Source organism: Anguilla rostrata, chromosome 9 (assembly GCF_018555375.3).
Source record: "Anguilla rostrata isolate EN2019 chromosome 9, ASM1855537v3, whole genome shotgun sequence".
NCBI lineage: Eukaryota > Metazoa > Chordata > Actinopteri > Anguilliformes > Anguillidae > Anguilla > Anguilla rostrata.
The window spans coordinates 2,167,480-2,195,430 of NC_057941.1; the positions used below are offsets into that span (position 1 = coordinate 2,167,480).

The window sequence follows — 27,951 nt, forward strand, 5'->3', positions numbered from 1 at the left end:
ATCACAAGTCGAATGTATAATGTATTGTAACCCACTGCAGTGTTGCATAACACCGTCACTGCATCAGGCGAATGCTTTGCAGATGATTAACAGCGTGTTCGTGAAGGCATTATCTGCACTTTATGAAGTCCATATGTACTTACTCATCAGAAAATGAACATAAGGCCAGTGTACAGTTATATTTTTATAATCTAAGGAAAACAACTCAATGGTGTCTCATTGAGATCTAATCACAAACGCTTGACAAATTACATGGAAAATGTCATTACTTCTGGATGGCACGTTTAATAACGTGAAAAATGAGTTTTAAAAACCAAACTCTAAGAAATCTTTCGTCAAATAAGCTCGTACAAGTGAATTTAATTTTATTATCTGCCATAAAATTAATGGGGGGGGGGGGGGGTCGTCTGAAATTGTGTGCAATTTCTGTGTTCATCAGGAAGCTCGCATGCGCCACCTAGCGGTGATAATTGGAATAAATGCCGGGCTCGTTGCACAACCTTCCCTCTCCTGTCAGTAACGGATGTCCGAAGCTTCTGAGCTTCGCTGGCTTGTAGGTGAGAGGGTGGGTCAAAGTGGGTCATACCTTCTTTAGTGACCACAATACCTGATGATGCTATCAATGCTATTCAGCACTGCCTCATAGTAAGAGAGTGAACACTGGATTGAGCCACTGGATCATGAACATGTAAAATGCATGGAGTCAAGTGAACTGGTGGTGTGCTGTTTTCCTTTTCTTTTTTTTTGTGGCTGTTGTTTTATTTCATGAGCAAACCAGCAGGTGGCAGTGTTGCTCTCCAGTCCTATGTAAAAGGTAAATGGTAAATGGACTGCATTTATATAGCGCTTTTATCCAAAGCGTTTTACAATTGATGCCTCTCATTCGCCAGAGCAGTTAGCTGTCTTGCTCAAGGACACTTCGCCACGCCCAGGGCAGGGTTTGAACCGGCAACCCTCCGACTACCAGACAATCGGTCTTACCTCCTGAGCTATGTCGCCCCCATATGTGGACATTAACCATCGTTCTGAAGGTATAGTATATGAAGAACATGGTACATCTAATAAAGATGCATTTGTGCATTCGTGGGGGGGATGGAGGGGTTGACCCTGCACCATCCCCTCTTCATTGGAGGATCCCTTCATTATCATTCTGAACTTAATAACAAACCTAATCAGCCAGATAGGCCTCAGTCCTGCCCTCCCCATGTCCGCTCACTTTTTATTTATTTGTTTATTTAAAAATGTCCCCAACCACACAGCTCTGTGTGGAAAATTCATACCAAACACGTCATCCTGCTAAAAAAAAATAAAATAAAAATAAGGTGCAATATTCACACTTACTATGGTTTGTGTTCCATGGGGGTTTCAGAATGAGCACATAGCAACACAGGAGTAAACATTTTTGGGGGGGGGGGGGGTATTAAAATAATGTTCATTACGTTTATTTTGTGGACTATGAGCGGTGTAACCGGTGAGTGAGGCGGCAATAGCTTGCACCATCCTTGTGGCAGGATATGCGTGGTGTTGCTCTCCAACCCATTTCAAACCTCATGTTTGAATGTGGCCTGCCATTTTAGACTATGATTCACGTTATTTCCTTTTGTTGTTTACGCATAAATGGTTTTTTTTTTCAGAAAGAGCTCAATTATTGTAAATGCCCTAGCAGATTATTTACAACTCCTGCAAGGGCTAGTCTTCTGTAAAAAGCAAAAAGCTACATTTGTCTCCCAATTTCTTGATTCTGTATAACATTACCTTCGTAGCAATGTACAAAGTTGCAGTGAAATTGTTGCAACTTCCGTGATATAAAGTGAGAAACTGTGTGTGGTGTGATTGTATTTACTAATTCAATTGTGAAATTCACACAAATCTTCCAGTGATTGCCTCATCACACAGTGCATACTGTATATTTGGAGGAACAAGAATGTACGTCTGGAAAAAATGTTTTGTGTTCATTAGGGAACCCTTTCTAGTTCTTTTTACAGAACCCCCTATGGTAGGTGTGAAAACACACCCAGACTGAACCATTTTGATACAATAGAGAACCTTCGCACTAGATGGGGTTCCGCTATGGAGACGCAGAGGAGCCCTTTGGAGCCCTTTCTTCTGAGCATGTAAGTGAACTCATCCGACCTCATGCTGCCCATGCAGTGACTGCCATTGGGCTGTACAGAGAAGTACAATACTTCACATGACATGTGATGAACCAAGTGTTGCCACATGAATTTCTATGATTTCATTTAAATGCTAAATCTGTTAAATAAATATATGTAACTGTAAAAGGGCTTAGTCTTTGGTAATTATACTGGCACATGTGGTCAATGTTTGCGCAACTAAGGGGGAATTTTAGCTTCAAGAGCAAAGGGGGGATGATGATGCAACACAAGCAATGCAAGTGTGCACGCTATACCATTTAAAGGAGCTGTGTGGTCTTCTGTATATCCCTTTACAAATGTTTAAAAGCCATATGTACAAGACTGAGTGTATGAGTGTTCAAGCCTGAGTGTATGAGTATGCAAGACAGAGTGTATGAGTGTGCAAGACTGAGTGCATAAGTGTGCAAGCCTGAGTGCATGAGTGTGCAAGACTGAGTGTATGAGTGTGAAACACGAGAGAGTGAGAAAAGAGAACTGGCATTGACTAGCCATAGAGAGAGTTTCATTTTATTGTTTTTATCAATCTCTTTTTGCCGGGTTGCAAAAAGCAGGAGAGTGCTTCACTAATGGTGTCCTGAATTATGCATTATTAGCTGTCTTATTAGTGTCTAGTTAAAGGTATTTTATTTATGTTTATTTTTGTTTGTTTTTAGTTCTAACTAAAGTGGCCTGGGGCAGATTGGCTCAAAAATATCTTTCTCTGCTTGGCGCAAAAAGGAGCTTGACCTTCTTTACTTGTCTAAACTTGACCTTGAGTTTAGACAAGTATAGATACAAGACTCGTAGCAGACGTCCATATGCCATTAACTCTACTATTATAAATTTACATTGTTGATAAATTATTCATCCAATTATTATAGCTAATTTTTTTTCTTTTTTTTTCCTTTTGCTTTTGTGTCTGTGCCTGGCTGTCAGTTCACTTCCTGTGGCAGTGGTTTTGCTTCTAATTTTAGCTTTGTCTGTAAACGTCATTATTTCTTCTCGCCATAGGAGGTCCGGGTTCTATTCAATGGAACATTCCGCACTTGGTGGAGCTAAATGCACTTTGTCGCGATGATGGAGGTTGTGTTGGAGATGAAATCACCCTCATGGCCCCATGAAGTTAAAAATTAAAAATATTAAGCAGCAACTATGAACCAAAAAAGAAATACAATTACAAATACAATAAGGAAATACAATAACTGAAGGAAGGGTACTGCACATTTTAATAAATTATACTTTGCTTTTGAAATCAAATGATGACAAGCAGGCTCTTTCGAACTGGAGTTTTTTTGTTTGCTTTACTGAGTGACAAAAGGAAGTGATTATCCTACAGTTGGTCGCTAAGGTTGGCTTCATCCTGTGACGTATAAATATATATATATATATATATATATATATATATATATATGATATCACTGCACCCACCTCCTTGCTGCGAGGAAGCATGATATGGAGTTCTACTCTGCTTTGCTCATAAGTAATCCCTGACACCATCAGATGCACACTTCAATATTAAACAATGATTCATCATTTTACCATTGGTTGCTGGATTATGTTGTTTCTTACACCAGAATATACTCCTGTTTTTGCAAAAGGTAAGTTAACATCTGACAATCGAAAGGGTTACATAGCAGGGTTGTTTCAGAGTAACAATCATCTCTTGTGAAAAGCTTTCGGGTGTAGAAGGGCATAATATATCCATCTGATTTCAAGAATTGGTTGGTTGTGTATTTGGCCAAATAATTTGTGAATGCGTGGAAACCATTTTAATGTTTGTTCCACAAGGTGAAGTCATCCAGGTACCGCGTGGATTGGATGCCGCGTTACGTTGCACATCAAAGACAAGTCTTCCTCCGAAGTGGGAATGGGGCTCCAATCAGACATCAAGTAACATCAAGACATTAGTGGCCAACGGCACTGCATACCTGCTGGTGGAAAACTTCCAGGAGATGAATGAAGGCCATTACTACTGTATCAATGGAAAAGGGAAAATATCTGCAGTGGAACTGAAAATACAGTTGGGTAAATACAGTATTGAATTACATATTACAGATTTAAATAGTACCATATTGAATTAAATATTACAAATTACATATACAGAGTTGAAAAGTAGTTAATCATTCAAATTTTAATACATTTTATAAGCGGAAATATATGCAACCCTATTGTGTTTGAATATCATTATAAACTGTAATTATATTTGCACATACATACTGTACATACATACATATCAACCTAATGTATTATTTTTTCCCAGGTGTAAAGGATAGCGCGTCTGTGTACAGAATCAGCAAGACCGGCTCGTTGCATCTCTTTTGTGAACCTCTAACACCAACAACTCTTCAGGGCTTTTGGAGCTGGAGACAGACTGGGTCTGAAGAAGACTGCAAACGGTCTGTTTCAGGACAGACTGGATCTAAAGGAGACTGCAAACGGCCTGGTTCAGGACAGACTGGGTCTGAAGGAGACTGCAAACAGTCTGGTTCAGGACAGACTGGGTCTGAAGGAGACTGCAAACGGTCTGGCTCAGGACAGACTGGGTCTGAAGGAGACTGCAAACGGTCTGGCTCAGACCTGGAGCACTTTGGAAATCGATCTGAAGTAAAGAGTGGGTCCGAAAACATATTTTCTCTGCGCATCTCCCCTCTGCTCTGGAATGACTCTGGACAATACCGATGCGCTCTTTGTGATGGCGACAAACTTCACAAGCAATGCACTTATGAAATAATTACAGTGAAAGGTAATGTCAGCCATTATACATTCCCCACTATTACGCTTAAGAACTGCAAAAATGCTTTTTACAAAAATAAATTTAATCTTCCAGCAAATCCTCTGCAGCAGACCTACTCAGCCCTGAGCTCTCATGTTTGGCTACATTTCAATAAGGAACGGAGACAGAAAATGCGTTTGCTCGTTAAAAACAGAATGTAATTTTGAGGCGTTTTTATGGTATTAGCATGCCAAACTGTGTTTGGACCAGGGATGCCCAACCCTGTTCCTGGAGATCTACCATCCTTTAGGTTTCCATTTCTAACTTAATTTGGCACACTAGACTCTACTAATTGGCAGCTCTATGAGATGATCTCTAGCTGTTGAATGAGGTGTGCTTTGTTAGGGTTGGAGTGAAGAGGTACAGGACAGTAGATCTCTAGCTGTTGAATGAGGTGTGCTTTGTTAGGGTTGGAGTGAAGACGTACAGGACGGTAGATCTCTAGCTGTTGAATGAGGTGTGCTTTGTTAGGGTTGGAGTGAAGAAGTACAGGACGGTAGATCTCTAGCTGTTGAATGAGGTGTGCTTTGTTAGGGTTGGAGTGAAGAAGTACAGGACGGTAGATCTCTAGTTGTTGAATGAGGTGTGCTTTGTTAGGATTGGAGTGAAGATGTTCAGGACAGTAGATCTCTAGCTGTTGAATGAGGTGTGCTTTGTTAGGATTGGAGTGAAGATGTGCAGGACAGTAGATCTCCAAACATACAGGATGGAAGAGCAGGGTTGGGCAGCCGTGGTTCAGACTACTGCATTGGTACTAGTATTAGCACATGTAAAAACGTATGGGACTTGTCGTTGTTCTTGTCGTTATGTTGTATTGTGTTGTGTTGTGTTGTGTAGTGTTGTATTGTGTTGTGATGTGTTAGGTTGTGTTGTGTAGTGTTGTATTGTGTTGTGATGTGTTAGGTTGTGTTGTGTTGTATAGTGTGTTGTGTAGTGTAGTGTAGTGTAGTGTTGTTATGCTACATTCCATTACAGGCATTTAGCAGACACTCTTATCCAGAGCGACGTACAACAAGTGCATTAGTTCAAGGTGCAGAGGTGCAAAAGAAACACACTAGAGTGAAGATTATGTTATGTTATGTTAAGTCACAGCATTGTGTGTGCCTGCCCCTGCAGTGTACTCCGAGCCCATGGAGCTGACTGAGGGAGAGGATGGCTCCCTGGTCTGCGCCGTTTCACGTGTGACGAGGACCACCAGACTGCTGTGGATCGACACGTGGAGTCAACAGATGTTCTCCGGCCCCGAGGCACGGGCGCACGCGGGCGAGTTCCGGCTCGTGGTGAGGAACGTCACGCTGGCGCAGAACGCTTGGGAGTGCGCCGTGTTCCGTCTGGGCCATCTCCGAGCGCTGGTCCCGTTCGAGCTGACTGTGAAGAGCCGAGCCCCACGGCCCCCCGGGCCCTCTGCTGGAGGTAAGGGAGCTAGAGTCACAGACAGACCGGGCCAGGACCCTACTGCAGCATCTGCACAAAATCACTCCGGTAAAAAAGTGTGCGTGCGTGCGTCTGCATCTGCGTCTGCGTCGGCGTCAGCGTGTGTGTGTGCGTACATGCACGTATGTATGCACGTATTATGTATGGAGGCCTGCATGCATATGTGTATGCATGCATGTGTGTACATATGTATTTATTGTATGTATGCGTGCATGTATTCATGTCAGCATGTAAGCATGTACGCATGTTTGTAAGTACATATTGTTGATAAGTCCAAAATACCGGTCTGTGTAAATAATCTTCGTATTGTACGAAGGGGAGTTCGTATTGTACGTCGCTCTGGATAAGAGCGTCTGCCAAATGCCTGTAATGTAATGTAATGTAATGTATTGCTGAAGAGACAAACATAATGTTTGTAACAGAAAGTGTCCCAGGTACCAGATGTCTGAGCGCTCCAGTGCTCTTTCTTCTTAGTGATGTTTCAAACAGTTGATTTTGGTTAGCCTAAGATATGTCTCTGTTCTTTTTTCTTCTTCTTATTTCTCAGCCTCATAATGGCTTCCTTTGTACAAAAATACTCTTAAATAAAAGATCAGAATGTGCACTTCAACCATTACAAATTACAAATCTAAAATTGGAGTATGCAGTGTGTGTCTGTGTATGTGTGTGTGTGTGCATGTGTGTGTGTGTGTGTGTTTCTGTACAGCTATCTATCCCTGTTTGTTACTCATTAATAGTTGTTTATTTATTTATTTTTCATAGGAAACCATATAATTTGTCCGTCACTGGTCTACCTCTCTGGTCTTCTTCTCATAATCCTGGGAACAGTTTTCATAATCCACTGTCGTCGGAGACATCAAGGTAAGGAAAACAAAGCACTATATAAATATGTTTTTTAAATATTTAACGTTCATTATGAAATGCATTGTTTATTTATTTTATGATGCTTTTATCTCATTTTAATCAGCATAAAATATCATTGGATAGGATGATGACATGTTACTTTGAGATTGTACACAATCTGCAGGTCCCCGGCTGTGCATTTAAAAAATGAACTCAGTTTTGTTTTTGTTTTTTTGTTACCTTTTTATTGTTTTTTTGGCCTCTTTATTTTTATTTTTTTACAACATGTGAGACAGGCCATAACACAGTCAACTCAATGAAAGACTAAACATAAAAAGATAAAAGAGAAACATATTGAGAATGGCTGAAACATTGTTCATTGGATTCTTGGTATTTTGCCTCTTATTTGTTTCACTCAGTGATATGTACAGAAAATTTATTTTAATTGTGTTTTCTGTCTGTTTCTCTGTACACCCAATCCAACCGCCCCCCTCCCACACCCCTCCCCACCCAACCCTCCGCCAAAGGTGATGCACAGACCCCAGATGACGCCAATTATAATGCAGTGCATATTTAAATGAAAAAAGGTAGTATTATCCTGCACGAATCGTCCATTGTGTTTCTGCATCAGATCGCTTAAAACGCTTAAGACATGCGTCTCCCCGCTCGCGCATTAGCCTGACCACGCTAACCACACTGCGCGCATTTTTACTGCCTGTATTTTTACATCCTCCATTTTGCTTCTCCATCCTCTGACTTCTGCTTTCTTTCAACAGAAGCTGACTCCAGTACATCAGCCGCACTTGCTGTAAGCATTTATTTAATTAATTAATTTATTGTTCGTTTATTTAAAACAAAAGCACACATATTCCTGAAACCCTTTGCTAATATATGTAATACAAGTTTTATAAAAATGTGTTTTTATTTAGAATGACAACCTGACTACTGAAGTGGTATATTTATCGGTGACCATGGAAACTGGAATTGGAAGAAAATGAATGATTTTTCATTTTATTGCAGATTTATTCAAGTTTTTAAATTTACTTTTGACTTTTTAAAATGTTCTGACAGAGCATATTCATTTGCTCACGAGAAGTAAGTCTTTCAGGGAATTTTTTTACAAATTTCTTGAAGACAATCTAGTTGTGAGAAATGCAATCATCTGCTTATGTTAAAATGCGCTATTTTAATTAAATGAGAAGTGGCTAAATTTACCCTGGCAGAGGAGCACCACTAATAGTTTTTCATTTACGGACTCAAATGCTGTTTTTCGCCAGGTGAATGCAGAAAATGCATCACTGATGCTCTTGCATTCATTTTTTATAATAGGCCATTTCATTGCTTAATTACTTTTCTTTTGAAGTCTTTCATCTGATGTCTATTAAATAATTTTATGTTAATAAATAAATCAAAATGCACATATGTTTTGTTAATTCTTTATGCATTATACGATCTCTTTTTTAAACTAATAAGTTTTTAAAGTTGATTTTGAACGTCATTCACAGTTAAGTTCTTTGGGAGAGAATAGAAAATGTGGTAGTGGATACATCCCACTGGAGTGGGATAATTGCGCCCCCTCGTGTCATTATAAGAAATTACTTCTATGCTATTAAAAATCCTGAATTTTGAGAGGAAACAAGAAGAGATTTCAAAGATAAAGGGATGTACACAAGTAAACTGAAGCAAACATTTTTTATGTCATGTGCTGTATAATTTATTATAAATATATGGCCACATGCAAGATTAACATTGTTTATTTGTCAGTATTTCACTGCAAAGTTAGGAATCTGCAGAACCTTAATGTTAAACTGTAATCCACTGGCCATTCCTCGCCCAGATTAAACACATATTCTGTAAACATCATATCTATGTGTTTTAATGTGATAATTTATGTATTTACTTGAATTGTATCATCAGTTATGTCTTTTATCAGATAAGGTTATCTACCTTGGCTTGTATTGCTTAAATTTCATTCACATTTGTAGGCTGCCCATTTATGCTGATACATTCACAGAAGAAATTCACGTTAAACAGCTCATATAAAACCCAACAGTACAGACTCGCCTAACAATTAAACCCACCAACTTCCAGTTTCAAGCCCATGTCTACAAAAAACACAAGAAGCTTATGTAACCTCACTGAGGTCATTCGGCCTACTGCTAATCTCACTCTCAATAGAATTGATTAGCAGTATCTAACATGCCATTATTTGTACTGAATATTTGAGACTGGACATCTGTTTGTTGTTTGTCTGATTTGCTAATAATGTCATGAGACTTGGACGTGGAGAAAATAATACTTCACATGTTTCATGTATTTCAATGAGCAAACGTCATTAAAATTACACAAGTCATTTATTGGTCATACTGCACCCTGTGTGTGCCTGTGTGTGTGTGCATGTGCGTGTATATGTGCGTGTGTTTGAGTGTGTGTGTGTGCGTTTGCGAGTGTGTGTGTGCTTGTGTGTGCGTGTGCTTGTGTGAGTGTGTGTGTGTGCGTGCGCGCGTGTGTGTGTATGTGTGTGCGTGTGCTTGTGTGTGTGTGCGTGTGCGCGTGCGCAAGACACGACAATTCATTTTTTGTCCCATATGAACCTCTCCTGCACTCCAAGGGACATTCAGTAAAAGTAGACATAATACTTTCGAAATATTTTCATTTCCTCCTCTCCTCCTCTTTTCCTCCTGTACTCCTCCTCTCCTGGTCTATAAGAATGAGTTTAAGCGGGCTGCAGCAGTGGGCCTCTGGGCATTAACATCTCCCCAGCGCAGTGCCAGTCACATGGGCAGCACAGTGCCAGTCACACGGGCAGCTCAGTGCCAGTCACACGGGCAGCGCAGTGCCAGTCACACAGTGCAGTGCCAGTCACACCGGCAGCGCAGTGCCAGTCACACGGGCAGCGCAGTGCCAGTCACACCGGCAGCGCAGTGCCAGTCACACCGGCAGCTCAGTGCCAGTCACACAGCGCAGTGCCAGTCACACAGCGCAGTGCCAGTCACACCGGCAGCGCAGTGCCAGTCACAGTGGCTGCGCAGTGCCAGTCACACCGGCAGAGCAGTGCCAGTCACACCGGCAGCTCAGTGCCAGTCACACGGGCAACGCAGTGCCAGTCACACAGGCAGCGCAGTGCCAGTCACAGTGGTAGCGCAGTGCCAGTCACACAGCGCAGTGCCAGTCACAGTGGCTACACAGTGCCAGTCACACAGCGCAGTGCCAGTCACACGGCGCAGTGTCAGTCACACAGTGAGTACATATTGTTGATAAGTCCAAAATACCGGTCTGTGTAAATAATCTTCGTATTGCTGAATAGACAAACATAATGTTTGTAGCAGAAGGTGTCCCAGGTACCAGATGTCTGAGCGCTCCACTGCTCTCTTTCTTCTTAGTGATGCTTCAAACAGTTGATTTTGGTTAGCCTAAGATATGTCTCTGTTCTTTTTTCTTCTTCTTATTTCTCAGCCTCATAATGGCTTCCTTTGTACAAAAATACTCTTAAATAAAAGATCAGAATGTGCACTTCAACCATGAGAACTGATTACAAATCTAAAATTGGAGTATGCATGCGTGTGTGCGTGTGTGTGTGTGTGTGTTTCTGTACAGCTATCTATCCCTGTTTGTTACTCATTAATAGTTGTTTATTTATTTATTTTTCATAGGAAACCATATAATTTATCTGTCACTAGTCTGCCTCTGTGATCTTCTTCTCATAATCCTGGGAACAGCTTTCATAATCTACTGTCGTCGGAGACATCAAGGTCAGGAAAACAAAGCGCTATATAAATATGTTTTTTAAATATTTAACGTTCATTATGAAATGTTTATTTACTTTATGATGCTTTTATCTCATTTTAATCAGCATAAAATATCATTGGATAGGATGACAATAATTTTGAAAATGTTTTTACAAATTTGCATTTTTAACTTAGAATGAAGTGCTTCTGGCAGTAAAAACAACAAAATATGAAATTTCTCCTACATGTCCCTGGCTGTGCATTTAAAAAATGTTTTTTTTTTTTTTTTTGTTGCCTTTTTATTGTTTTTTTGGCCTCTTTATTTATTTTTTTTTACAACATGTGAGACAGGCCATAACAGTCAACTCCCAATGAAAGACTAAACATAAAAAGATAAAAGAGAAACATATTGAGAATGGCTGAAACATTGTTCATTGGATTCTTGGTATTTTGCCTCTTATTTGTTTCACTCAGTGATATGTACAGAAGCGTTGTGGTTTCAGCCAGAAAATTTATTTTAATTGTGTTTTCTGTCTGTTTCTCTGTACACCCAATCCAACCGCCCCCCTCCCACAGCGCAGTGCCAGTCACAGTGGCTGCGCAGTGCCAGTCACACAGAGCAGGGCCAGTCACAGTGGCTGCGCAGTGCCAGTCACAGTGGCTGCGCAGTGCCAGTCACAGTGGCTGCGCAGTGCCAGTCACACCGGCAGCGCAGTGCCAGTCACACGGGCAGCTCAGTGCCAGTCACAGTGGCAGCGCAGTGCCAGTCACACCGGCAGCGCAGTGCCAGTCACACGGGCAGCTCAGTGCCAGTCACACGGGCAGCTCAGTGCCAGTCACAGTGGCAGCGCAGTGCCAGTCACACGGGCAGCGCAGTGCCAGTCACACGGGCAGCGCAGTGCCAGTCACACGGGCAGCGCAGTGCCAGCCACACCGGCAGCGCAGTGCCAGTCACACTGGCAGCGCAGTGCCAGTCACACAGCGCAGTGCCAGTCACACGGGCAGCGCAGTGCCAGTCACACTGGCAGCGCAGTGCCAGTCACACAGTGCAGTGCCAGTCACACAAGCAGCGCAGTGCCAGTCACGTGGGCAGTGCAGTGCCAGTCACACGAGCAGCGCAGTGCCAGTCACACAGCACAGTGCCAGTCACACGAGCAGCGCAGTGCCAGTCACACGGGCAGCGCAGTGCCAGTCACACAGTGCAGTGCCAGTCACACGGGCAGCGCAGTGCCAGTCACGTGGGCAGTGCAGTGCCAGTCACACGAGCAGCGCAGTGCCAGTCACACAGCACAGTGCCAGTCACACCGGCAGCGCAGTGCCAGTCACACAGCACAGTGCCAGTCACAGTGCCAGTCACACGGGCAGCTCATTCTGGCGCTGGTCCCTCAGCTTTAATTGCCACCATTTTCTCTGTTGTGCTCTCAGCCAGTTACAAGAGAAAAATCCAACCGGACGAGTCAGACCTGAAGCCGGTGAAGGTGCGAGCAGGTGCAAATGGCAGGTATTTAAAAGCCAACCAGTGTCTGAAAAATGTCACCACGGCAGAACGGTACACTAGCAAAGATCTGTCTACTTCACAAGTCATGGCACATGAATCCACTGTGTATTCAAGGGTAATAAATACACAAGACACACTGATCAGTAAATACTAGGTGTTCTGCAGGTACACAAATGAAACTTATTTTAACAGTAAATTAAGTAATATGACAATCTCAAGTTCATTGTATTGTTATCTTTTTAAATATGTAAATACTGTATTTGTAATATGTGCTTGTGCATCACAGCACTGGAATTCAATATTTGAATGATCTTACCGGTTTTCCGAAGTCCAGGCCATCTTGGGAGATGGGTTTGACTTGTTCCTTCATGTCTTCAGGAAAAAAAAAAGGATATTCTCTGTGCATTACTGCTCCCAGCACCACAACATGTAATTACACTTTACAAGCCAGAGAAAGGGTAGACTACATCACAAAGAAATTAGTTATTAAATTGCGTGTGTAAATATGGCTCTGTTAGACTTGTAATAAAACAATTCTCGTGAACATTCTCTACTTTTATGTAAGGGTATTCTTTACACGCTTTGGTTTCACCATGTAGAAATTACAGCACTTCTTATACACAACCTCCCATTTCAGGGCACCATAACGTTTGGGACATATTGATGTTATGTAAATTAAGGTAGCCATGTTTAATACTTTGTTGCATATCTTTTGCATGCAGAGACTGCCTGAAGCCTCTTCTCTGCCAGGCCTGCACTGCAGCAATCTTCCTGCTTGTTTCAGGGGTTCGTTGCCTTAAGTTTTTTCTTCAGAGCTCTGACTGTTTTTGTTTGTTTTTTCAATAATTCGCAGTTTCATAATGGCTTTCTTAACTTTCATTGACAAGCGGTAATAACACAGGCAATCAAAAGTATAGAATCAAGACTAGACACTAAGTAGATGGAAAGCTTTCTAATACCTGCACCAAGGAAGTAACTGAACACACCTGACCAATCAGAAACACCTGTGATGTCAATTGTCCCAAACCTTATGGTGCCCTGAAATGGGGGTGTGTGTAAACAGTGCTGTAATGGTGAAAAATTGTGAAACCGAAATGTATTTTAAAAATGCCCCTTTATAAAAGCTGAGAATGTGAACTTTAACCACACTTGATATCTGTAAAACAAGATTTGTTTTATAAACCACGTGTAAATTGTGTTTTGCGGTTCACAAAACACGCGTAAATAATACTGGCATTACATTCGCACCATGTATACCTGTTTTCGAAATTACAGCGCTGTTCACCACGCACCTACTGCAGTAGTTTGCACCGACCTACATTGTCAACGGAATTCACAAGCAGTCGCAGGATTAAACCGAATTCCTCCCTTCAATCACATTTACTTGCCTGAGCCAAGCAAACTAAAATGCCTAAATCTGTTGTGCAGCTCGAGAAATAAAACGCATTCTTACAGGATCGTTATGTCATCAAACCTTGATTCGCAAGCGCACTCGTCCCATTTTGACTTGGGGAATCGCAAGGGAACATTAGTCAACTTACATATTTACCGACTTGTGTTTTGGTAAAGGAAACGATACAATAGGCTACTAACTATACTTCAGACAAACAGCACAACGATTACTACAATGTTCACTATAACTAGCTTGTTATTTATTAGATGCAATGCTAAGTAGGCTATTTGTAATAACGCATAGATAATGTCAAAACTGCTGAACTAAGTTCACGAACGGCTTCCACAACAACTGGAATCGGACACTCAAAGCTCAATAGAAATTAGTTTCAGTTGTTTATTAACTGAAATTGAAACGCGAAGTGTTTACGTGACTGTCATGTCGGATTGTCTTAATTTGTAACGTGCGGCACATTAACGACAATTATTTATGTAATGGAAATGTGACGAGAACGACTGAGATGATTCATGTATACAAGAAGGTAAAGGAAGCTAGATATGTTCTTTAAAACAGAATAATTGTCACAAAAATATGTCTTATGCAAAATATTACTTACCACTTTTGGTCGTTCAGAAGTCATCCAGCAAATTTTCAAGATTGTTTTGTACCGGATCTCTCGGTAGTTTATCATAAAAGCACGTTTATTGTCAGCAGAAGATACGCCATATTCAGCTGGTGATTGGTTGAAGCACATCCAGCGGACCAATAGCAAAGCAGTAACTTTCTGTTTTTCAGATTTTTCGGGATTTTTTTTCTCATGCTTGCAGCAGTTGGAAAGAAGACGTCTCCCCCACAGAACACCAAAGAGTTTTCTTGGATGGTTAGAAACATTGGCAAAACCAATCGGGGGATCATTTTACAGTCATGACTTCGTCACATTTGAAATTAATATATACATACAAATTAATAAAACAGAGTTTTACATAATATCTTAATTGCATTTTTCGATATAGGTAGGCTATTAGTAAAGTTGATTGGATGAATGTAAAGTCACGTTTAACTTACTTAATCATCAGTCAAACTCTTCTAAGGGGTTCACTCAGTGACCAAAATTTCTGAACATAAACTTAATTTGTGGTAGAGCGGTGGCATCACAAGTCGAATGTATAACGTATTGTAGCCCACTGCAGTGTTGCATAACACCGTCACTGCATCAGGCGAATGCTTTGCAGATGATTAACAGCGTGTTCGTGAAGGCATTATCTGCACTTTATGAAGTCTATATGTACTTACTCATCAGAAAATGAACATAAGGCCAGTGTACAGTTTCCTTCCAATTTGTTTCCTCAGTACGTGACAGGAACTCAATTTGGATAACTGACTGCACATAATTAAGGCTATATTTTTATAATCTAAGGAAAACAACTCAATGGTGTCTCATTGAGATCTAATCCCAAAGCTTGACAAATTACATGGAAAATGTCATTACTTCTGGATGGCACGTTTAATAACGTGGAAAAATGAGTTTTAAAAACCAAACTCGCTCACCAATAAGTTTGACAGGAGTAAGTGGGTTCAGAATAAGGAATCTTTCGTCAAATAAGCTCGTACAAGTGAATTTAATTTTATTATCTGCCATAAAATTAATGAGGGGGGGGGGGGGGTCGTCTGAAATTGTGTGCAATTTCTGTGTTCATCTGGAAGCTCGCATGCGCCACCTATCGGTGATAATCGGAATAAATGCCGGGCTCGTTGCACAACCTTCCCTCTCCTGTCAGTAACGGATGTCCGAAGCTTCTGAGCTTCGCTGGCTTGTAGGTGAGAGGGTGGGTCAAAGTGGGTCATACTTTCTTTAGTGACCACAATACCTGATGATGCTATCAATGCTATTCAGCACTGCCTCATAGTAAGAGAGTGAACACTGGATTGAGCCACTGGATCATGAACATGTAAAATGCATGGAGTCAAGTGAACTGGTGGTGTGCTGTTTTCCTTTTCTTTTTTTTGTGGCTGTTGTTTTATTTCATGAGCAAACCAGCAGGTGGCAGTGTTGCTCTCCAGTCCTGTGTAAAAGGTAAATGGTAAATGGACTGCATTTATATAGCGCATTTATCCAAAGCGCTTTACAATTGATGCCTCTCATTCGCCAGAGCAGTTAGGGGTTAGGTGTCTTGCTCAAGGACACTTCGCCACGCCCAGGGCGGGCTTTGAACCGGCAACCCTCCGACTGCCAGACAATCGGTCTTACCTCCTGAGCTATGTCGCCCCCATATGTGGACATTAACCATTGTTCTGAAGGTATAGTACATGAAGAACATGGTACATCTAATAAAGATGCATTTGTGCATTCGTGGGGGGGATGGAGGGGTTGACCCAGCACCATCCCCTCTTCATTGGAGGGTCCCTTCATTATCATTCTGAAGTTAATAACAACTTAATCAGCCAGATAGGCCTCAGTCCTGCCCTCCCCATGTCTGCTCACTTTTTATTTATTTGTTTATTTAAAAATGTCCCCAACCATACAGCTCTGTGTGAAAAGCTCATACCAAACACGTCATCCTGCTAAAAAATAAAAAAAATAAGGTGCAAGAACTTAAATGCATCAATTTGTTCAATTTTTAAGATTTGATAAATATTTTTACCCTTCTCCAAATTTGTCCTTAATATTTCTAGATATTTCTAGCGTTCTCCAAATGTATCCTGAGAAGAACACTGATGTTCTCCACTACTTCATGCCATTCCATGTTTGTGAAATGGGTGTAATGTAATAATATAATATTAATACATCATAATGTATTAAAATAATGTTCTTTAGGTTTATTTTGTGGACTATGAGCGGTGTAACCGGTGAGTGAGGGGGCAATAGCTTGCACCATCGTTGTGGCAGGATATGTGTGGTGTTGCTCTCTAATGCATTTCACACCTCATGTTTGAATGTGGCCTGCCATTTTAGACTATGATTCACGTTATTTCCTTTTGTTGTTTACGCATAAATGTTTTTTTTTCTTTATACTTCATTATTTCTTCTTGCCATAGGAGGTCCGGGTTCTATTCAATGGAACATTCCACACTTGGTGGAGCTAACTGCACTTTGTGCGATGATGAATGTTGTGTTGGAGATGAAATCACCCTCATGGCCCCATGAATTTAAAAATCAAAAATTTTAAGCAGCAACTATGAACCTAAAAAGAAATACAATTACAGATACAATAAGGAAATACAATGGACGGAGGACGGAGTGTAGCACAGTGGGTAAGGAACTGGGCTTGTAACCGAAAGGTCGCAGGTTCGATTCCCGGGTAAGGACACTGCCGTTGTACCCTTGAGCAAGGTACTTTACCTCCATTGCTTCAGTATATATCCAGCTGTATAAATGGATACAATGTAAAATGCTATGTAAAAAGTTGTGTAAGTCGCTCTGGATAAGAGCGTCTGCTAAATGCCTCTAATGTAATCTAATGTAACAATAACTGAAGGAAGGGTACTGCACATTTTTATAAATTAAACTTTGCTTTTGAAATCAAATGATGACAAGCAGGCTCTTTCTAACTGGACTTGAGTTTTTTTGTTTGCTTTACTGAGTGACAAAAGGAAGCGATTATCCTACAGTTGGTCGCTAAGGTTAGCTTCCTCCTGTGACGTATAAATATATATATATATATATCTCTTACAGGGTGAAATGATATTACTGCACCCATCTCCTTGCTGAGAGGAAGCATGATATGGAGTTCCACTCTGCTTTGCTCATAAGCAGTAATCCCTGACACCATCAGACGCAACCTTCAATATTAAACAATGATTCATCATTTTACCATTGGTTGCTGGATTCTGTTGTTTCTTACACCAGGATATACTCCTGTTTTTGCAAAAGGTAAGTTAACATCTGTAATCGAAAGGGTTACATAGCAGGGCTGTTTCAGAGTAACGGTCATCTCTTGTGAAAAGCTTTCGGGTGTAGAAGTGCATAATATTTCCATCTGATTTCAAGAATTGGTTGGTTGTGTATTTGGCTGAATTATTTGTGAATGCGTGGAAACCATTTTAATGTTTGTTCTGCTAGATAAAGTCATCCAGGTACCGTGTGGATTGGATGCCACGTTACGTTGCACATCAAAGACAAGTTTTCCTCCGAAGTGGGAATGGGACTCCAATCAGACATCAGAAAACATCAAGACATTAGTGGCCAACAGAACTGCACACCTGCTGGTGGAAAACTGCCAGAAGATGAATGAAGGCCTATACTACTGTATCAATGGAACAGGGGAAAAATCTGCAGTGGAACTGAAAATACAGCTGGGTAAATACAGTACTGAATTACATATTACAGATTGAAACATTTCAATATTGAATTATATAATACAAATTACATGTACAGAGTTGAAAAGTAGTTAAATAATCATTCAAATTTTAATACGTTTTATAAGCAGAAATATATGCAACCCTATTATGTTTGAATATCATTTTAGCTGTAATTATATGCACATACATACTGTACATACATACATACATATCAAGCGAATGTATTATTTTTTCCCAGGTGTAAAGGATAGCGCGCCTGTGTACAGAATCAGCAGGACCGGCTCGTTGCATCTCTTTTGTGAACCTCTAACACCAACAAGGCTTGAGGGCTTTTGGAGCTGGAGACAGACTGGGTCTGAAGAAGACTGCAAACGGTCTAGTTCAGGACAGACTGGGTCTGAAGAAGACTGCAAACGGTCTGGTTCAGGACAGACTGGGTCTAAAGGAGACTGCAAACGGTCTGGCTCAGGACAGACTGGGTCTGAAGGAGACTGCAAACGGTCTGGCTCAGGACAGACTGGGTCTGAAGGAGACTGCAAACGGTCTGGTTCAGGACAGACTGGGTCTAAAGGAGACTGCAAACGGTCTGGCTCAGACCTGGAGCACTTTGGAAATCGATCTGAAGTAAAGAATGGGTCCGACCACAGATTTTCACTGAGCATCTCTCCTCTGCTCTGGAATGACTCTGGACAATACCGATGCGCTCTTTGTAATGGCAACAAACTTTACAGGCAACGCACTTATGAAATAATTACAGTTAAAGGTAATGTCAGCCGTTATACATTCCCCACTTTTATGCTTATTTAAGAACTGCAAAAATGCTTTTTACAAAAATGTAGTAAGATGGAGTGAAATTTAATCTTTCAGCAAATCCTCTGCAGCAGACCTACTCAGCCCTGAGCTCTCATATTTGGCTACATTTCAATAAGGAACGGAGACAGAAAATGTGTTTGCGCGTTAAAAACGGAATATAATTTTGTAGAATTTAAATCGTGTTAGCATGCCAAACTGTGTTTGGACCAGGGCTGCCCAACCCTGTTCCTGGAGATCTACCGTCCTATAGGTTTTCATTTCGAACTTAATTTGGCACACTTGACTCTACTTGACCTTGATCTAGCTAATGAATGATCTGCTTGAATGAGGTGGTGTTAGGGTTGGAGTGAAGAGGTACAGGACAGTAGATCTCTAGCTGTTGAATGAGGTGTGCTTTGTTAGGGTTGGAGTGAACAGGTACAGGACAGTAGATCTCTAGCTGTTGAATGAGGTGTGCTTTGTTAGGGTTGGAGTGAAGAGGTACAGGACAGTAGATCTCTAGCTGTTGAATGATGTGTGCTTTGTTAGGGTTGGAGTGAAGACGTACAGGACAGTAGATCTCCAAACCTACAGGATGGTAGAGCAGGGTTGGGCAGCCGTGGTTTAGACTAACTATTGCACTGGTACTAGTATTAGCACATGTAAAACTGTATGGGACTTGATGCATGTGTCTGATGCACATGACTATGGAGAGTGTAATATACTCCATAATCAATGTTTTCTCATCCACATGCAACCCATACTATCTGTGGTATGGGACCATCTACAATGTAGTATGAATTAGGAAGAATTTTTTCACACAAAGAGTAGTCAATGTGTGGAATAACCAGCAAGGTCATGTAGTAGAGGCAGAAACTCTGGGGATTTTCAAGACCAAGCTTGATACAGTGTTAGACACTGTCCAGTCTGTGGGTAATCAGAGCACTAATTTAGTCCGGCAAATGGCAAGCATTGTTGGGCTGAATGGCCTGTTCTTGTTGTTATGTTGTGTTGTGTTGTGTTGTGTTGTGTTGTGTTGTGTTGTGTTGTGTTGTGTTGTGTTGTGTTAGGTTGTGTTGTGTTGTATTGTGTTGTGTAGTGTAGTGTAGTATTGTGTTGTGTTGTGTAGTGTAGTGTAGTGTAGTGCAGTGCAGTGCAGTGCTGTGCTGTGCTGTGCTACATTATGTTATGTTATGTTAAGTCACAGCATTGTGTGTGTCTGCCCCTGCAGTGTACTCCGAGCCCATGGAGCTGACTGAGGGAGAGAATGGCTCCCTGGTCTGCGCCGTTTCACATGTGACGGAGTCCACCAGCCTGCTGTGGATCGACACGCGGAGTCAACAGATGTTCTCCAGCCCCGAGGCGCCCGCGGGCGAGTTCCGGCTCACGGTGAGGAACGTCACGCTGGCGCGGAACGCTTGGGAGTGCGCCGTGTTCCACCAGGGCCGGCTCCGAGCGCTGGTCCCGTTCACACTGACTGTGAAGAGCCGAGCCACACAGCCCCCCGGGCCCCCTGCTGGAGGTGAGGGAGCGAGAGTCACAGACAGACCGGGCCAGGACCCTACTGAAGCAGCTGCACAAAATCCCTCCGGTAAAAAAGTGTGTGTGTGCGTGTGTGTGTGTGTGCGTCTGCGTCTGTGCGTACATGTTCGTATGTATGCACGTATTATGTATGGAGGCCTGCACGCATATGTGTATGTATGCATGTGTGTACATATGTATGTACACATGTATTTATAGTATGTATGCGTGCATGTATTCATGTCAGCATGTCAGCATGTACGCATGTTTGTAAGTACATATTGTTGATAAGTCCAAAATACCGGTCTGTGTAAATAATCTTCGTATTGCTGAATAGACAAACATAATGTTTGTAGCAGAAGGTGTCCCAGGTACCAGATGTCTGAGCGCTCCACTGCTCTCTTTCTTCTTAGTGATGCTTCAAACAGTTGATTTTGGTTAGCCTAAGATATGTCTCTGTTCTTTTTTCTTCTTCTTATTTCTCAGCCTCATAATGGCTTCCTTTGTACAAAAATACTCTTAAATAAAAGATCAGAATGTGCACTTCAACCATGAGAACTGATTACAAATCTAAAATTGGAGTATGCAGTGTGTGTCTGTGTATGTGTGTGTGTGCGTATGCATGCGTGTGTGCGTGTGTGTGTGTGTGTGTGTGTGTTTCTGTACAGCTATCTATCCCTGTTTGTTACTCATTAATAGTTGTTTATTTATTTATTTTTCATAGGAAACCATATAATTTATCTGTCACTAGTCTGCCTCTGTGATCTTCTTCTCATAATCCTGGGAACAGCTTTCATAATCTACTGTCGTCGGAGACATCAAGGTCAGGAAAACAAAGCGCTATATAAATATGTTTTTTAAATATTTAACGTTCATTATGAAATGTTTATTTACTTTATGATGCTTTTATCTCATTTTAATCAGCATAAAATATCATTGGATAGGATGACAATAATTTTGAAAATGTTTTTACAAATTTGCATTTTTAACTTAGAATGAAGTGCTTCTGGCAGTAAAAACAACAAAATATGAAATTTCTCCTACATGTCCCTGGCTGTGCATTTAAAAAATGTTTTTTTTTTTTTTTTTGTTGACTTTTTATTGTTTTTTTGGCCTCTTTATTTATTTTTTTTTACAACATGTGAGACAGGCCATAACAGTCAACTCCCAATGAAAGACTAAACATAAAAAGATAAAAGAGAAACATATTGAGAATGGCTGAAACATTGTTCATTGGATTCTTGGTATTTTGCCTCTTATTTGTTTCACTCAGTGATATGTACAGAAGCGTTGTGGTTTCAGCCAGAAAATTTATTTTAATTGTGTTTTCTGTCTGTTTCTCTGTACACCCAATCCAACCGCCCCCCTCCCACACCCCTCCCCACCCAACCCTCCGCCAAAGGTGATGCACAGACCCCAGACGACGCCAATTATAATGCAGTGCATTTTTAAATGAAAAAAGGTAGTATTATCCTGCACGAATCGTCCACTGTGTTTCTGCATCAGATCGTTTAAGACGCTTAAGGCATGCATCTCCCAGCTCGCGCATTAGCCTGAACGCGCTAACCACACTGCATGCGGCGTGAAAATGTTCACATGTATTTTTACATCCTCCCTTTTGCTTCTCCATCCTCTGACTTCTGCTTTCTTTCAACAGAAGCTGACTCCAGTACATCAGCCGCACTTGCTGTAAGCATTTACTTAATTTATTTATTATTCGTTTATTTAAAACAAAAGCACACATATTCCTGAAACCCTTTGCTAATATGTAATACAAGTTTTATAAAAATGTGTTTTATTTAGAATGACAACCTGACTACTGAAGTGGTATATTTATCGGTGGCCATGGAAACTGGAATTGGAAGAAAATGAATGATTTTTCATTTTATTGCAGATTTATTCAAGTTTTTAAATTTACTTTTGACTTTTTAAAATGTTCTGACAGAACATATTCATTTGCTCACGAGAAGTAAGTCTTTCAGGAATTTTTTACAAATTTCTTGAAGACAATCTAGTTGTGAGAAATGCAATCATCTGCTTATGTTAAAATGTGCTATTTTAATTAAATGAGAAGTGGCTAAATTTACCCTGGCCGAGGAGCACCACTAATAGTTTTTCATTTACGGACTCAAATGCTGTTTTTCGCCAGGTGAATGCAGAAAATGCATCACTGATGCTCTTGCATTTTTTATAATAGGCCATTTCATTGCTTAATTACTTTTCTTAAGTCTTTCATCTGATGTCTATTAAATAATTTTATGTTAAATAAATCAAAATGCACATATGTTTTGTGAATTCTTTATGCATTATACAATCTCTTTTTTAAACTAATACGTTTTTAAAGTTGATTTTGAACGTCATTCACAGTTCAGTTCTTTGGGAGAGAATAGAAAATGTGGTAGTGGATATATCCCACTGGAGTGGGATAATGGCGCCCCCTCGTGTCATTATAAGAAATTACTTCTATGCTATTAAAAATCCTGAATTTTGAGAGGAAACGAGAAGAGATTTCAAAGAAAGGGATGTACACAAGTAAACTGAAGCAAACATTTTTTTATGTCATGTGCTGTATAATTTATTATAAATTTATGGCCACATGCAAGATTAACATTATTTGTCAGTATTTCACTGCAAAGTTAGGAATCTGCAGAACCTTAATGTTAAACTGTAATCCACTGGCCATTCCTCGCCCAGATTAAACACATATTCTGTAAACAGCATATCTATGTGTTTTAATGTGATCATTTATGTATTTACTTGAATTTTATCATCAGTTATGTCTTTTGTCAGATAAGGTTATCTACCTTGGCTTTTATTGCTTAAATTTCATTCACATTTGTAGGCTGCCCATTTATGCTGATACATTCACAGAAGAAATTCACGTTAAACAGCTCATATAAAACCCAACAGTACAGACTCGCCTAACAATTAAACCCACCAACTTCCAGTTTCAAGCCCATGTCTACAACAAACACAAGAAGCTTATGTAACCTCACTGAGGTCATTAGGCCTACTGCTAATCTCACTCTCAATAGAATTGATTAGCAGTATCTAACATGCCATTATTTGTACTGAATATTTGAGACTGGACATCTGTTTGTTGTTTGTCTGATTTGCTAATAATGTCATGAGACTTGGACGTGGAGAAAATAATACTTCACATGTTTCATGTATTTCAATGAGCAAACGTCATTAAAATTACACAAGTCATTTATTGGTCATACTGCACCCTGTGTGTGCCTGTGTGTGTGTGCATGTGCGTGTATATGTGCGTGTGTTTGAGTGTGTGTGTGTGCGTTTGCGAGTGTGTGTGTGCTTGTGTGTGTGTGCGTGTGCTTGTGTGTATGTGTGTGCGTGTGCTTGTGTGTGTGTGCGTGTGCGCGTGCGCAAGACACGACAATTCATTTTTTGTCCCATATGAACCTCTCCTGCACTCCAAGGGACATTCAGTAAAAGTAGACATAATACTTTCGAAATATTTTCATTTCCTCCTCTCCTCCTCTTTTCCTCCTGTACTCCTCCTCTCCTGGTCTATAAGAATGAGTTTAAGCGGGCTGCAGCAGTGGGCCTCTGGGCATTAACATCTCCCCAGCGCAGTGCCAGTCACATGGGCAGCACAGTGCCAGTCACACGGGCAGCTCAGTGCCAGTCACACGGGCAGCGCAGTGCCAGTCACACAGTGCAGTGCCAGTCACACCGGCAGCGCAGTGCCAGTCACACGGGCAGCGCAGTGCCAGTCACACCGGCAGCGCAGTGCCAGTCACACCGGCAGCTCAGTGCCAGTCACACAGCGCAGTGCCAGTCACACAGCGCAGTGCCAGTCACACCGGCAGCGCAGTGCCAGTCACAGTGGCTGCGCAGTGCCAGTCACACCGGCAGCGCAGTGCCAGTCACACCGGCAGCTCAGTGCCAGTCACACGGGCAACGCAGTGCCAGTCACACAGGCAGCGCAGTGCCAGTCACAGTGGTAGCGCAGTGCCAGTCACACAGCGCAGTGCCAGTCACAGTGGCTACACAGTGCCAGTCACACAGCGCAGTGCCAGTCACACGGCGCAGTGTCAGTCACACAGTGCAGTGCCAGTCACACGGGCAGCGCAGTGCCAGTCACAGTGGCAGCGCAGTGCCAGTCACACAGCGCAGTGCCAGTCACACCGGCAGCGCAGTGCCAGTCACACCGGCAGCGCAGTGCCAGTCACACAGCGCAGTGCCAGTCACACAGAGCAGGGCCAGTCACAGTGGCTGCGCAGTGCCAGTCACAGTGGCTGCGCAGTGCCAGTCACACCGGCAGCGCAGTGCCAGTCACACGGGCAGCTCAGTGCCAGTCACAGTGGCAGCTCAGTGCCAGTCACACCGGCAGCGCAGTGCCAGTCACACGGGCAGCTCAGTGCCAGTCACACCGGCAGCGCAGTGCCAGTCACACAGCGCAGTGCCAGTCACAGTGGCTGCGCAGTGCCAGTCACACAGAGCAGGGCCAGTCACAGTGGCTGCGCAGTGCCAGTCACAGTGGCTGCGCAGTGCCAGTCACAGTGGCTGCGCAGTGCCAGTCACACCGGCAGCGCAGTGCCAGTCACACGGGCAGCTCAGTGCCAGTCACAGTGGCAGCGCAGTGCCAGTCACACCGGCAGCGCAGTGCCAGTCACACGGGCAGCTCAGTGCCAGTCACACGGGCAGCTCAGTGCCAGTCACAGTGGCAGCGCAGTGCCAGTCACACGGGCAGCGCAGTGCCAGTCACACGGGCAGCGCAGTGCCAGCCACACCGGCAGCGCAGTGCCAGTCACAGTGGCAGCGCAGTGCCAGTCACACAGCGCAGTGCCAGTCACACAGGCAGCGCAGTGCCAGTCACACTGGCAGCGCAGTGCCAGTCACACAGTGCAGTGCCAGTCACACGGGCAGCGCAGTGCCAGTCACGTGGGCAGTGCAGTGCCAGTCACACGAGCAGCGCAGTGCCAGTCACACAGCACAGTGCCAGTCACACGAGCAGCGCAGTGCCAGTCACACAGCGCAGTGCCAGTCACACGAGCAGCGCAGTGCCAGTCACACGGGCAGCTCACTCTGGCGCGGGTCCCTCAGCTTTAATTGCCACCATTTTCTCTGTTGTGCTCTCAGCCAGTTACAAGAGAAAAATCCAACCGGACGAGTCAGACCTGAAGCCGGTGAAGGTGCGAGCAGGTGCAAATGGCAGGTATTTAAAAGCCAACCAGTGTCTGAAAAATGTCACCACGGCAGAACGGTACAATAGCAAAGATCTGTCTACTTCACAAGTCATGGCACATGAATCCACTGTGTATTCAAGGGTAATAAATACACAAGACACACTGATCAGTAAATACTAGGTGTTCTGCAGGTACACAAATGAAACTTATTTTAACAGTAAATTAAGTAATATGACAATCTCAAGTTCATTGTATTGTTATCTTTTAAATATGTAAACACTGTATTTGTAATATGTGCTTGTGCATCACAGCACTGGAATTCAATATTTGAATGATCTTACTGGTTTTCCGAAGTCCAGGCCATCTTGGGAGATGGGTTTGACTTGTTCCTTCATGTCTTCAGGAAAAAAAAGGATATTCTCTGTGCATTACTGCTCCCAGCACCACAACATGTAATTACACTTTACCAGAGAAAGGGTAGATTACATCACAAAGAAATTAGTTATTAAATTACGTGTGTAAATATGGCTCTGTTAGACTTGTAATAAAACAATTCTCGTGAACATTCTCTACTTTTATGTAAGGGTATTCTTTACACACTTTGGTTTCACCATGTAGAAATTACAGCACTTCTTATACACAACCTCCCATTTCAGGGCACCATAACGTTTGGGACATATTGATGTTATGTAAATTAAGGTAGCCATGTTTAATACTTTGTTGCATATCTTTTGCATGCAGAGACTGCCTGAGCCTCTTCCTGCCAGGCCTGCACTGCAGAATCTTCCTGCTTGTTTCAGGGGTTCGTTGCCTTAAGTTTTTCTTCAGAGCTCTGACTGTTTGTTTGTTTTTCAATAATTCGCAGTTTCATAATGGCTTTCTTAACTTTCATTGACAAGCAGTAATAACACAGGCAATCAAAAGTATAGAATCAAGACTAGACACTAAGTAGATGGAAAGCTTTCTAATACCTGCCCCAAAGGGAGTAACTGAACACACCTGACCAATCAGAAACACCTGTGATGTCAATTGTCCCAACCTTATGGTGCCCTGAAATGGGGTGTGTAAACAGTGCTGTAATGGTGAAAAATTGTGAAACCGAAATGTATTTAAAAATGCCCCTTTATAAAGCTGAGAATGTGAACTTTAACCACACTTGATATCTGAAAAACAAGATTTGTTTTATAAACCACGTGTAATTGTGTTTTGCGGTTCACAAAACACGCGTAAATAATACTGGCATTACATTCGCACCATGTATACCTGTTTTCCGAAATTACAGCGCTGTTCACCACGCACCTACTGCAGTAGTTTGCACCGACCAACATTGTAAACCCGGAATTCACAAGCAGTCGCAGGATTAAACCAAAATTCCTCCCTTCAATCACATTTACTTGCCTGAGCCAAGCAAACTAAAATGCCTAAATCTGTTGTGCGGCTCGAGAAATAAAACGCATTCTTACAGGATCGTTATGTCCATCAAACCTTGTTCAAGCTACTCGTCCCATTTTGATTTGGGGGAATCGAAAGGGAACATTAGTCAACTTACATATTTACCGACTTGTGTTTTGGTAAAGGAAACGATACAATAGGCTACAAACCCTATCTTCAGACAAACAGCACAACGTTACTACAATGTTCACTATAACTAGCTTGTTATTTATTAGATGCAATGCTAAGTAGGCTATTTGTAATAACGCATAGATAATGCAAAACTGCTGAACTAAGTTCACGAACGGCTTCCACAACAACTGGAATCGGACACTCAAAGCTCAATGAAATTAGTTTCAGTTGTTTATTAACTGAAATTGAAACGAAGTGTTTACGTGACTGTCATGTCGGATTGTCTTAATTTGTAACGTGCGGCACATTAACGACAATTATTTATGTAATGGAAATGTGACGAGAACGACTGAGATGATTCATGTATACAAGAAGGTAAAGCAAGCTAGATATGTTCTTTAAAACAGAATAATTGTCACAAAAATATGTCTTATGCAAAAATATTACTTACCACTTTTGGTCGTTCAGAAGTCATCCAGCAAATTTTCAAGATTGTTTGTACCGGATCTCTCGGTAGTTTATCATAAAAGCACGTTATTGTCAGCAGAAGATACGCCATATTCAGCTGGTGATTGGTTGAAGCACATCCAGCGGACCAATAGCAAAGCAGTAACTTTCTGTTTTTCAGATTTTTCGGGATTTTTTTTCTCATGCTTGCAGCAGTTGGAAAGAAGACGTCTCCCCACAGAACACCAAAGAGTTTTCTTGGATGGTTAGAAACATTGGCAAAACCAATCGGGGGATCATTTTACAGTCATGACTTCGTCACATTTGAAATTAATATATACATACAAATTAATAAAACAGAGTTTTACATAA

General features: G+C 41.9%; 1 protein-coding gene and 1 long non-coding RNA gene across 4 annotated transcripts in view; one reads left to right on the forward strand and one right to left on the reverse strand.

Annotated features, from left to right (window-relative positions):
• The first annotated feature begins 894 nt into the window (after positions 1-894).
• The window catches only part of LOC135262648 (uncharacterized), a 35,635-nt gene continuing 8,578 nt past the window's right edge, over positions 895-27,951 (forward strand). Inside the window, exons 1-5 of one of the 3 annotated variants that reach the window (XM_064349721.1) lie at positions 895-1,031; positions 3,924-4,160; positions 18,342-18,866; positions 20,127-20,486; positions 21,141-21,239. In XM_064349721.1, the coding sequence (XP_064205791.1) occupies positions 992-1,031; positions 3,924-4,160; positions 18,342-18,866; positions 20,127-20,486; positions 21,141-21,239 (1,261 nt within the window). In that variant the 5' untranslated portion in view covers positions 895-991. Of the gene's footprint in view, positions 1,032-3,551; positions 3,734-3,923; positions 4,161-17,274; positions 17,676-17,864; positions 18,102-18,341; positions 18,867-20,126; positions 20,487-21,140; positions 21,240-27,951 lie in introns of those variants that run through there. The other 2 variants (XM_064349720.1, XM_064349719.1) reach the window with 2 other exon arrangements.
• LOC135262657 (uncharacterized) lies at positions 20,293-27,665 on the reverse strand. The gene is made up of 3 exons (XR_010332261.1): positions 27,584-27,665; positions 25,911-25,966; positions 20,293-20,411 (listed from the first exon to the last, which is right to left on the reverse strand). It is a non-coding gene; the product is annotated as an uncharacterized LOC135262657 (long non-coding RNA).